The sequence below is a fragment of the Chiloscyllium plagiosum genome, chromosome 17 (genome assembly GCF_004010195.1).
Source record: "Chiloscyllium plagiosum isolate BGI_BamShark_2017 chromosome 17, ASM401019v2, whole genome shotgun sequence".
NCBI classification, from domain to species: domain Eukaryota; kingdom Metazoa; phylum Chordata; class Chondrichthyes; order Orectolobiformes; family Hemiscylliidae; genus Chiloscyllium; species Chiloscyllium plagiosum.
The window spans coordinates 53,743,439-53,757,126 of NC_057726.1; the positions used below are offsets into that span (position 1 = coordinate 53,743,439).

The window sequence follows — 13,688 nt, forward strand, 5'->3', positions numbered from 1 at the left end:
ACTGCCGTTGTCACCACCACTTCCACCCCCACCAGCGCCATTCACCTGCATTCTGCTGACATGCCCCTCACAGACCCCAATGTCACTATCCCTACCCTCCAGAACCCCGAGGGGAACACTACCCCTGCTCATGAATCCACCCCCATTCCCCCCACCACCACACCCACTCCAGTTACAGGTTCTGTCCCACTCCCAGCTCCACACCCACACCAGATCCCAGCTCCCAGCCCTGCCGAGTTTTCACCATCCCTCCAGACCTCCCCCTCACTGAGGACGAACGATCAGTCCTCAGCAAAGGACTTACCTTCATCCCCCTCCGTCTACGCCTCAATGAATTTAATACACGCCGTGACGTCGAACACCCAGACCCATTCCCCTAACCTATTTGCTCTACATTTCCCCTGATTAATGCACCTAACCTACACATTCCCTGAACACTATGGGCAATTTAGCATAGCCAATTCACCATCCTGCACATCTTTGGACTGTGGGAGGAAACGTGAGCACGTGGAGGAAACCCACGCAGACTCGGTGAGAATGTGCAAACTCCACACACAGTCACCCAAGGCTGGAATTGAACCCAAATCCTTGGCATTGTGAGGCAGCAAAGGTAACCACTGAGCCACCATACAATCTAGTGTTGTTCCTGTAACTAAAGTGCAAAGTCTATTTGTAGCTTGTATTGATTATAGTGGCTCATTCAGCAGATGATAGGACTCAAACGGGAAATTTCTTAGTTTGTACGGCTAAACAGCATATTGCTTAATACACGTCATTTGTCTATTGGTGTAACATTTTGCTGATTTAGCAAACATTGTTCAAATATAACAGGAATTTTGTATGAATGCTTTGTAAAACCTGTAAGGGCAATTCCTGGAGGCTACTGCTGAAAGCATTTTTGACAATTTTCTTAGAGTGGATATCTTGCTAACAGATAGAATGATTGAGCCAAATGGTATGAGCCAAAAGGAATCTAAATAGATATGTGAGGGACAAAGTGATGATGATATATATTGAAATAGTGGAGAGTGGGAGGAGTCTTGGGTGTGCCCAAAGCATAGGTCTTTTGCCTATTTCTGTGCTTTAAATTTCATGGATTTTTCTCTCTGCAGAAGGTTAGTGATTTTCAGGTTGGGAGTGATCAATCTAAAAAGCTTCCAAATTTGGTATGATTTGAAAAAGATGCTAAACTTTACTTAATACAATAGTAATTTATTTTAAATCTATGATGCAACATGTAAGGTTTGTAAATTGGATTATGACCAAATGATATAACTTTTGCCTATTAGTATCCAGAACTGCTATATAATCGCAACAAAGCACAATGGATTTCATATGGCAAGACACTTTTCATCATTGGAGATGGTCAGATGTTCAGACATATTATCAACTTTCTGCGGTTCGACAAACTATATATTCCTTCGGGATTCAAGTGAGAGCATTACTTAATATTTCTTAATATTACTTCTGAATGTCACGTGACACGTGAGCTTAATTTCAAGGGTGTTCCAGTAATTTAAACTCTCATATCACTCCAGACTGGAGATTTAAATGTAATAGTCCAAATGTTTTGAAAGCTTTAACTGATTTTTGGCTGTATGTTTGGGAACAAACACAATGTGCACAAAATCCAAGACCACAGGCCAAAGCATGTTATCTGGAGAAGCTAGTAGGAACCATGTTGGAGTTGTAGAATTTGCTCAATTTATGCAGTCTTGTCTATAACTTGGGAGAATTTATTTTGACAAGAGTAGGTACTGACAGTAAAAACAGGAGAGTCAGTATGAATCCATAAATTGCACAAGCAATGTATCAAATCTTTGAGATGGGACAAGAATTCCAAGCTACGTGAATAAAGATTGCTCAAAGACATGAGGTTCAAAAATATTTCTAGAATTTCAGTATTACCAGCAAGCTCAGTATTTATTCTTCACCCCTAAATACCCCGAGAAGCTGCATTTTTCAATAGTACCCTAACGTACCCTAGGGAGAGATTTTGGCCCAATCACAATGAAGGAGCAGTAATATGTTCTCAAGTCAGGATGGTGTATGATTAGTAATGAAATTGCAATGGGGATGTTTCCATGTGCCTGTGCTCTTGTGCTTCCAGGTAGTAAAATATAACATTCGATTGTCTGATTATCTGTGCTTCTTTATTATTCTCTGCTCAGGTTGTGATTTGTTAAAGCTGAGAGGGAACTGACCTTAAGGCACAGGCAATGAACAAGCATTTTAAAGCATTGTTTAAAACACCTGCTCAGACTTTTAACTGGTTACTTAGAATGAATCATCTCTGCATGTGTTTCACGCATAAAAAAACACCAGAGTGAAGGTCTTAGGTTTGGAAGGTGCTATCAAAAGAGCCTTAGAAAGTTGTTGTAGTGCAATTTGTAGGCCGTACACAGCTGTACTTTGCATAACTCAAGCATTTAGCCCAAAACAGTATGAAATGAGTGCAAAGCACTGACTCTAATGCTGACATTTTAACAACCCTCAGTGCCTCATCAGTGAATTTATAATTCCTATTTAGGTCCAGACAAAATCAAAGCCTTCTTTCACCATACAAAATGTTGCAGATGTTATTATGCTACTCAAAATATGTGCAGGCTCGCTATTTATATGTTCACAGCTAGAAGACTGGTTGGGTATAGGACTATACATCAGGTTGCATCTAGCACCAGAAAACAGAAAGAAGCATCCTTGTTATGTAAATTTCTGTAAGATCTTACAGAAGTGTCATTCAGAAGCATTCATTTTGGGAGTCTCAGATAGTCGGACTCAACAGGGAGTCTTTTTGAAGCATTCAGTACCAATAGGGAGATTCAAATGGAATTGGTATAGGATTAACAATTGTGACTAAATGGATGGCTGCAGTGGGATCCATGTACTCATACCTTTTGGGTCTCCATATTTAGATGAACTTATTTATCATGTGCTTTTTGAGAACCCTTGGGATGTGAAATACAAATAATATTCAGGAGTATCATTCAATATCTTGAAGGCATATAAAGTGTAGTGATTGTAACGGGGTCAACCAGGTGGACCTTAAAGCATATGAGTTCCGTGATTGGGACTGTTAATCTGGTCCCATCAGGGAACCCTAGCTGACAAATAAGAACAGATGTGTCAGACATCCTGTTCACTCTGAGAGCCAGCTCTGAGGGAGCTAGATCAGTGTCAAGGATTCTCCATGTGTAAATAAAGGATAACTAGGTGATAGGATACTGGTCTCTGTGGAGTTACTTCAGTGGAAACGAGAGCAAAGCACACTCCTGACAAAATTAGCTTGCAATAGTCATCTTTGAGTTGGGGTAAGCATCATAAGCTTGACTCATTCAAACCTGCCGTTGAAGATTAGGCCCAATATGTGGAAAGAATGTTACTTTTCCTGGGCAAATAACATTAGGGCAGATGAAAAGCAATGATTTTTTTTTTGACAGTTTGTGGACCCACAGCATTTTTGGTTAATAGGAGCCTAACTTTCCCTGGGGCACCAGATACTAAAACCTTTCAAGATTTGACAGATTTAGTTAAGGAATGTTACAACCTCAAACCTTCTCTAATTCTGAGACACTATCGGTTTTGCTCGACAATTCGAGAACAATGGACATCCGTATCAGGATTTTTGACTAAGCTAAGATGACAGAGGCATAGACTTTTGTTTACCCCCGATTGAAATGCTGAGAGATCATTTGTTATGTGGGATTAATGATGTAACTATGCAAAATTGCCAACTAGTTGAAGCCAAACTTGACTTCAAACAGACACCATAGCTAACTTTATCATTGGAAAATGTAGCAAGTAGAGCATATTAATTGTGACGTATTCCGATGGAAGTGGACACCCTCACCATTCCAACTGAGCTTGGACAACATGACTTGAATGAAGACAATTGCATAGCCTCACTCAGGACATATCCTGAACAGAGGGGCTCTAGGTCAGCCCACAGCAAAACCCAAAACAAAGCCAAGCTGCAGCCAAATGGTTAACAATTGTTCAGGATCTGGGCCAGCAAGCCATTGTAATTGCTGCCAGCATGTGGACTCAAAACAGCAAAAAAGGTCCCACTAGACCTAACTTGAATAAGATAACTCATAGGCCAGTATCCAGGAGAGTGCACACTCTGGAAAGTCCATCCACATCTGGTTTGGAACAGTTAAATTGTTTAGCAACATCCACATCAGACTCAATCACAATAAACATCTGGTTAAATGGTCACCAGGATCTAACAGAGGTTGATACTAGTGTGGCTGTTTGTGATCACAGAACCAATCTTTAACAAAGTTGCCTCTGGACTCCAGCCTTTAAGTTTGTGCAAGACCTCGGCTAGATTGAGAACCTATACCGGGGAACATTTATAGATTGAATACAACTTTGGTTCCAATCTCTTATGAGAAACAACTAACTGTGGTAAAAGACTCAGGCCCAAAGCTTGATGGGTGAAATTGGTTGAGAAAGATTCACCTGGATTGGCTCAACATTTTTTGATTAGAAAATAGTTGCTTGATTGAAGTCCTGATTAAATACCCCGACATTTTTCAAGAAGGTCTAGGGACTATGAAGGGAGCCAAGGCCACCTTGCATGTTGACCAGGAAACAATTCCATGATTCTGCAAGGCCTGCCTCGTGCCATTTGCCTTATAGGCAAAAGTAAAGGCAGAAATTGGAAGGCTGGAAACTGAAGGAATCAGCAAACCAGCCCAGTTTGTGAATTGGGCAGTACCTTTTGAAATGATTGTGAAGATTGGTTTGTCTTTGTGGGGATCTTAAGCAAGCAATAAACTGCTTTTCACAACCGGATAAATATTTAACCCTCGCATAGAAGATTTATATGCAAGGCTGGCAGGGGGCTATCCTTCATGAAGCTCACATGAGCCAGGTGTACTTGCAATTGCGATTAGATGAGGATTCTTAGAAGTATGCTACAATTAATACCCATAAGGATTTTTACTAATATACGAGACTGCCATATTATCAGCCTGTGCAATATTTCAGCATACAATGGAAAACATTTTGCAAGGTCTACCCGAGGTCAGCATTTATCTAGATGATGAGCTAATATCAGGGAAGACCAATAAGGAGCACTTAGAGAACTTGGACATAGTCCTTAGGCATTATTCACAAGCAGTTTTATACCTTAAAAAGGAAAAATGTGTGTTCCACAAACTCCAAGTGACCCACCTGAGCTAGAGAGTCACCAAGACCATGCTACACCTGTTGGGCTATAAAATGAGGGTGATCAAAGGTGCCCCGGCTCCCACATCTGCACTAGAGCTTGAATCTTTCATCAGGCTGGCAAATTATTACAGGAAGTTCATACGTAACCTGGCTTCCATCCTAGAATCTTTGCATCAACTCTTTAAAAAGTGTAAATCTTGGAAATGGTTGCCTAGCCAATCCATCACTTTCAGGAAAGTGAAGCAACAGCTATCATCCTTTAAGGCATTGGCACACTGTGATCCAAAGTGAGATCTGTTATCGACATGTGATGCCTCCCCATATGGCATTGTCTCGTAGTTGGTATCATATGGCATCAGCTCATAGTTGGACCAATGGAGAGGAATGGCCAATAGTATATACATCCAGGATTTTGGCTACTGCAGTGTGTAAATATGCCCAGGTAGAGAAGCAAGGTTTGGTGGTCATACTTGGAGTCAGGAAGATACACCAATATCTTTACAAACATAAATTTGCAATATAACAGACCACAAGCCTCTGCTGGGTATAATCAGAGGACAAGGCAGTGTGGTCCTTGCTTCAGGCTGAATTCAGTGTTGGGCTGTAATACTAAGTGTGCATAATTGTCAGTAGGAACACCCTCCGGAAGGCCAAGTAACAAATGTGGATGCATTGAACTGCCTCTCGCTGGTAGATACACCACTGATGGTATGGCCACTGGAAGAGTGCATTGTGATTTTAAACTTTCTGAACACATTTCCAGTAACAGCTGATAATATCAGACTTTGGACGCAGAAAGATCCGGTCCTTGCAAAGCTGAAACAGCTGGTGATGGTGGGGGAAACTAAAGGGCTGTCACAACCAGAATAGAAACCTTTTTGGACTTGGAGAGACCAGATCACAGTAGAGGATGGCATATTATTATAGGGAGCAAGAGTGATTGTTCTGAACAAAGGTAATCACAGATACTGGCTAAACTCCACCAGGGTCATCCAGGGGTTTCCAAAGTGGATATGTTGACAAGTAGTTATGTCTGGTGACCAGGATTGGATGCAGGCATAGCCACTTTGGTGGGACAGTTCCCAGAGTGCCAACAAGCAGCTCCCCTATGGGAATGGCCAGGTAAAGCCTGTATTCGGTTACTTGTTGACTGTGCAGGTCCTCTCATTAGCTCAATGTTCTTAATCATTGTGGATGCCCACTCAAGTGGATTGAAGATAGGAAAACTGTATGCATCTTTTGCAATACACAGACTCCCTCCCAGAAGTGTTGCTCACCAATAATGGGCCATCATTTACCAGCAGGCAAATTGAGTATTTCCTAAAGTTGAATGGTATTTGACATACAAGGACAACATACAAGGACAGCTCCATACTATTCATCATCCAATGGTCTGGCAGAAAGAACAGTCCAAACTTTGAAGGCAGATTGAAGAAACAGGTAACAGCTTTACCAGCTACCTATTTGATTATAGGACCACCTCTCATGCAACTAAATGGATAGCTCCAACAGATTTGCTAACAGAGAGAAGACTCCACACCAGGTTAAATCTGATGTTTCCAGACCTGGGGCGAGAGGCTGAAATGGCATCAAGAACACCAATGTAGGACATTAGATTCCACTAAGCAAGAGAGATACTTTACTTCAGTGAATGAAGTTAGGTGTAGGAACCATGGTAATTTCCTTGCATGGGTAAGAGGCATGGTTGATGTGAGGTCAGGTCCAGTGACGTAAAGAGTTTGGGTAGGTGCGATAGTCCTGAACAAGGATGTGGACAATATGAAAACTGCAAACTTTCAAATGGCATGAGAGCAAACATGCCCAACTCCTCAACAGCCTTTCCAACTGTTCTGGAACCCTTGGGTTCCCCCTCTCCTTCATGCATTAAAGATACCTCCGAGTCTGAGATGGACACGCCAATGTCACTGCCTCAATGTCTTTGCTGTCTGAAGAAGAGAATGAATTTCTTCCAAGATGCTCTGGGCACAAGAGTTGAGCTGCTGTGTGTTACATTCTGCCCATATGAGAGGCAGAGTTGGAGGAACCTGACCTGGTGCTAAGACACACTAGGATGAGCTACAAAAAAAGAACAGGCCTATGTTCTTGAACTCTGATGGGGAGGAATGCAAATGATTGTAACAAGGTCAGCCAGGTGGATCACATAGAATGAGATCCCTGATTGGGGCTGTTAATCTGGTCCCATCAGGAGCCCTGGCTTACAAAGAACCGGAGTGTCAGACACGCTGTTCACTCTGAAAGCTGGCTCTGAGGGAGCCGGATCAGTGTCAAGGACTGTACATGTGTAAGTAAAGGGTTGACATGGTGACAAGATGCCTGCCTCTGTGGAGTTATTTCATAATGGATTTCAGGAACCTGTAAAGAAAGTGATAACTCTTTAGTCATCTTGTGAGGAGTCCTCATGAACAGGGGATCAATTACACTATAAGTCTTCATTGTAGAAGAACCTGGATGCTTTGTAAAGGACACTTTCACGGAGGATTGGCTTGAGGGGATATTAATGACAGACATGTTTTATACGGTTAAATTGTGACCTAAAAAGAGCTATCAATAGATGAAACATGGCAGAATCATAGAATCCCTACAGTGTGCCATTCAACCCATCAATTCCACACTGACCCTCCGAAGTGCATCCTACTTTGCCTCATTCCCCTACCCTATAATTCAGTAGATGGATGATAACACACCCTCTTACTGACCAATTTTCATCTTAAGGAACAGTTGGAAGCACTTGCAAAAAGGCTTTCAGCTCTGACAACTTTTCTTCTATAGTACTGAAGACTTGTGCTCCAGATCAAGCTGTGCCCTAGTGAGACTGTTTCAGTACAGCTACAAAACTGACATCTCTCTGACAATGTAGAAAACTTCCAAGGTAGGTCTGGTCCACAAAAGGTTAGAGAAATCTAATTATTCCAATTGCCAGCCTCTTTATGAAAACTCAACACACCCTTGGAAGGTAGCCACCAACTTTGACTGACTAGCAAAAAGGATGTAAGAGAACAAAAATACATTGCCTATGGGACAAAGTTATTATTTGCAAGGCCTGCATCATCAGCACATTACTGTGTGGTGGTGAAGCTTATACCTAAAAAGAACAAAAGATCGGTAACTTCCATCTTTGGTTTCTACACACCCCATGACATCACATGGAAAATATAGGGCTGAATCTTATGTTTTTTTGCCTAGTCCTAGTTGCATTGAGTTTTTTTAAAGGGATTTCTGCCACAGGCCTTGTGTGTTTTCTTGCTGCATTTGCCAAACTTGTTGCATTAACTATTTATCCCACCCATGGCAATCATAATTTCAGATTTCACTTCATCTTACTATGTGTTGTTCCCAGAAAATAAATTCCACTCAGCAAATATCTGCTGAACAACTTGTACCACTTGCATTATGCTGTGCTTGAAAACCTGGAGTTCAATTGAATGGACATTGGAATTCCAAAGTTGCGCTGCTCGCTCAAGGACAGATTGTGAACAGGTCAGAGAAGGGAAAGATGGTGCTACAATTCTGTAAAGGACGTGAAAGTCCAAGTCTAGGAACTGGTATAGAGGGTCATTTTCTTCCCTGAGAATCATCAGGAGGTTACAACACCTGTCAGCTTCTTCAAGGCTACTAGCCAGTTCACAGTGTTCTTCATGGTCTGAAGCAATGGCCAGTAATGCCCCAAGAATATTAGTGATCTTCTCTGTAGCATCAGGGTAAGTGCCACACTTTTCTCTGTCAGCTTGCATTCACTTTATATCTGCACCCTTCTCCCATCAACGTTTATGCTCTAGTACTTTCAGTATTGCATGTAATATCTTCCCTGACTCACTGTCACTCCTCCCAAGCTTGCACACCCTGAATTCAATATAACCTCTGTATTGTCTTCTCACTACCTGGAAACACATCGCTACATTTTGCCCACCTGCACCAGCAGCAATAGCCATGCCATCCACTTTCATCACATTCGATCTGTCTCTTTCTCTTATAACAGGAGAAGATAATAAAACAGAGGAAGCCCTTACAGGTAGAGGAGTGCCAACAGTAAGCTCCTCAGTCTATATGAGGAGAAAATCCTGCCTCTCCTGTGGGGTACTGAAATATCCAAGTCCTGAAAACTAAGTACCACTCTTCATTCTACTGCAACTCTTCAACTAACCCTGCAATGTCTTTCATTGTACATCATTTCTAACTATTGACCACTCCAACTGCTATTTCCTGTCTTGAAAATATAGCCACATCTCATTGTGTGAAATGCCTGGCTCTTCCAGAAGCCAGTTCCTTGATCTCTGAGGAAGACAGTACTGAAGCTTCCAAGCAGGCCTCAGCAAGACTGCCCCGGCAGCCCAGATTCTGACACCTCTGTGGAAATATTAGGCAGAGAGAGTGTGGAACTACAACCTGATGAGCACCTCCCTGTGACAGCTCCACTGCTGACTGAGGAAGAAATGCTCCAGGCCACATTGAGTTAGAGAACTGCTGGAGACCTGGGACCTGCTTAATCTCAAACAACAGAAGGCTCTGTGGTATTGGCAATCAGCAACTTCAACTACGTGCACAGAATCAGCAGATGGTACTTGGGAATCAGTGGACCATATTGCCCAGAACTGCAGCGGTGCAACAAATCATGATTCTCTGTCTGCCTCCTTGGCCAGATTGGTGGCTGCCATTGAAGAACCAGGTCCAAGGTCTGCTGTACGGGCACACGTGCCTGCAATCCAATACCTCAGCCATTGATCATCAACACTGAAAGCATGGAAGTGGGAGGGATGGGGAACCTAGCACTCTAGAACATAGAACATTACAGCGCAGTACAGGCCCTTCGGCCCTTGATGTTGCGCCGCCCTGTCATACTAATCTGAAGCCCATCCCACCTACACTATTCCATGTACGTCCATATGCCTGTCCAATGACGACTTGAATGCACTTAAACTTGGCGAATCTACTACCGTTGCAGGCAAAGCATTCCATGCCCTTACTACTCTCTAAGTAAAGAAACTACCTCTGACATCTGTCTTATACCTATCCCCCCCTCACTTTAAAGTTGTGTCGGAAAAAGACTCTCCCTGTCCACCCTATCTAACCCTCTGATTATCTTGCATGTCTCTATTAAGTCACTTCTCAACCTTCTTCTCTCTAACGAGAACAGCCTCAAGGCCCTCAGCCTTTTCTCATAAGACAGTCCTTCCATACCAGGCAACATCCTAGTAAATCTCCTCTGCACCCTTTCCAAAGCTTCCACATCCTTCTTATAATGCGGTGACCAGAACTGTACATAATACTCCAAGCGTGGCCGTACCAGAGCTTTGTACAGCTGCAGCATAACCTCCTGGTTATGGAACTTAATCCCTCTATTAATAAAGGCCAAAACACTGTATGCCTTCTTAACAACCCTGTCAATCTGGTAGCAAATTTCAGGGATCTGTGTACATGGACTGCTCATCTGCACTCCCAAGAATCTTACCATTAGCCCAGTACTTTGCATTCCGATTACTCCATCCAAAGTGTATCACCTCACACTTGTCCACATTAAACTCCATTTGCCACCTCTCAGCCTAGCTCTGCATCCTATCTATGTCTCTCTGCAACCTACTACATCCTTCGTCACTATCCACAACTCCACCGACTTTGGATGCTCCTTTGGATACAGAAGTGTCAGGAGGCATCCAGCCAGAGATGGAACGATACAAAGGTGCCTTAGAGGTCAGCACTCAGGATAGTTCAGAGATGGCTGGCCCTTCACCTCCAACCTGACTGTTCTCTCTCACCTTGGAAGTTGAAGCCAAGGAGGGTCAACTTGTGCATGGCATGTATGGCTTGTCTAAATGCAAGTGCCCCCTGGGATCACCCAACTTCCATAGTCAATGGATTCCACTGCCAAGCCCTAGTGGGGGAGAGATGAAGGTAATGATTGAGTGCATTTAATGGCATGGATGATAATGTGATTTTGCACTTTTTTTTATAAGCATCATAATTTTACCTTACATCTGGTTGTTTCTCTGTCTTTTGTAAAAGCCATTATTATAGAATCAGGCATCACTTCGTAACTACAAACTGTTCCTATGGATGGAAGTCTGTGTTGACACTGTTCCATCATCTGAAAGCAAGAGGAACAAGGCAAACACAGAGCTGAGGGTGCTGGTGACATCTTTGGCCCACCTTGTTTTATATTTCTATTCTTTTGTGGCCTCTGTACCCAAATGTGCACATGTCAACGAGTTATTTAGTGATGCCAATGGAAGGGAGGTGTGACACACATAATGGAAATGAATTAGGATGGTCAGGAAAAAAGGACTCTGAAACTCTGTGTCTAGTATAGTACATGGGTCTTTGTGTAATGTGCTTTCCCTTTAAAAACCCTGATGTCAGTGGGCCTGAATCTCTTTTCTCACAGGCTCTATCACTTACCTGACCACTTAGAACGTGTACACATCAATTTTCTTCCTAAATATACATTTTCAATTTCCAGCACGGTGGAAGGCAACACGGCCTCTGTCTCAATGTATTGGTAAGCTCCCAAATATCAACCCCTTTCCAATCATCCTTTAGCCATTCCATCGATTTTCCACCTCTCCCGATGGCCACCCAATCCATCTACATGTACCTGGATCTGCTCACTTTCCTACCCAGCCCCTAGCTTATGAGGAAACCTTGCCAAGTTTAGTAATCCACCCTGTCCAAACCCATTAAAACCAGGCTACTCCTGACTCTGCATGATCTCCCATCCTACATGACTCCTTTACCATTTATGCTTTACTGTATCCTCCCCTTGCAGAAATTCTTGCCCCCCTTCATGGTTGTCATTCCCCATTTCATCCAAATCTACAGCCTCTAGTCTGGTATACTAATTTGCAAAGTCTATTCCCACAGCAACAGCCGCACTTGCCTTCTCCCCAACTCACTTTCCCCTTAATTTCTGCATGTGGAGCCAATGTTGCAACCATGGCCGCCTCCCTTTGTGACTCCGGACAATCCTGGATGAGATGTCGTCAGATTCCTGATTGATGACTGTGTCTGCAAGACTGGGCACTCTGGATCCATAGGACTGGCTGTGACTCACTCTATGGACTGCAGAGACATGCACTCTCTTACCAAAACACTCCAACTGGATATCATTCCTCTTGAGACATATGGAGGCTGCCCTTGATTGATTAGTCCTTCCTTGTAGTTCAGTGAGGACTCGTCCCCTAAGACTTAGGGATAGAACAGATTGCTTGCTGCAAGTGCTGTGTGTTTGCTATGTAAACAGCTAATGCATTGTCCATGTGTGACATTGACATAGCACACTGCTGCATAGCAAGATGTATACCGCCTAGACTGAAGACTGCTGACCAAGTCAAGCTGCCTGATTGTGTGATTGTGCTATTTGGCATATCAAGGCAAGGCAATAATGAGGTGAGTTGGATAGTTAACAAGGTGTTCAAAAAGCAATGATCTCCCTTAATTGGCAACTTGTTACTGCCCAGTGAGAAACTTGCCATGTTGCTTCCGAAAAGCATAAAAGATGGAGTGAGTTTACCTCTGCATCAGAGGCTGAGGTTCAGGTCGCACCTGCTCTAAAATATCTAGAAGATGGAATGAGATTCTCCCGGTGTTGAGATCAGCCTTGCCAGGCTTCTGTCCTAAATCCTTTCACAACCCATGTTACTCAGACAGTCTACAGAGCCAGCATTCTAATCTGTTAGCAGCAAAGTGACATAATATGTCATTGACAATGTAAGAATCTGCTAATTTTGGGTTCTGTCAATGACTAGTCCGAGTCTGTAGCTCAGACCTTATTGCAGCATTGATCTAAGAGAATTTCAGAGCTGAAGTGAGGTTGATGGTCCTTTATATCAAGGTAGAATTTGACCAAATGTGGCGTCAAAGAGCCTTAGTAAAATTGAAGTCAATGGGAATGGAGTTGGAGTTGGGGGGGGGGGGGGGGGGTGGTGAATTCTTCACTGGTTAGATTCATACTTAAAACAAGGGAAAATAGTTGTTAAAGGCCAATCATCACAGCCCCAAGACATTGCTGCAGGAATTCCACTGTTTAGGGCCCTGGGCCCAATCATTTCAACAGTTTCATTAAAAGTCAGAAGTGTGGGTGTTTATCAGTGACTGCACAATGCTCTTTGTCATTCTCAACCTTTTGGTTAATGAAGAAATCTATGCTCACATGCAACAAGGGTGTTAAGCAACATTCACACCACACATGCCAGACTATGATCACCTCCAAAAAGGAGAATCTAAGCACCTTGGCCCCCCAACCCCCATGACATCAATGGTATTATATTCACCATATCCCAATTAATCCACATTGGTGTCACGTGATTTACTATTGACCACAAACTTAACTCAGAAGTACTGTGACAACAAAAACAGTTAGAGGCTGGAATTTTTGAGCTGGGTAATTAATCTCCATTTCTAAAGACTATCTACTATATACAAAGCAGTCAGGAATGTGATGGGAATCTTTCCACTTCCATGGATGAATGCAGCTTCAAGAACATTCAATAAAATCAATA

General features: G+C 42.8%; 1 protein-coding gene across 1 annotated transcript in view; it reads left to right on the forward strand.

The window, feature by feature from the left end:
- Window positions 1-13,688, forward strand: part of LOC122558742 (BTB/POZ domain-containing protein KCTD19-like) — a 121,283-nt gene that overhangs the window by 57,734 nt on the left and 49,861 nt on the right. The window contains exon 9 of the mRNA XM_043707534.1: window positions 1,290-1,432. Coding sequence (XP_043563469.1) covers window positions 1,290-1,432 — 143 coding nt within the window. The remainder of the gene's footprint in view (window positions 1-1,289; window positions 1,433-13,688) is intronic.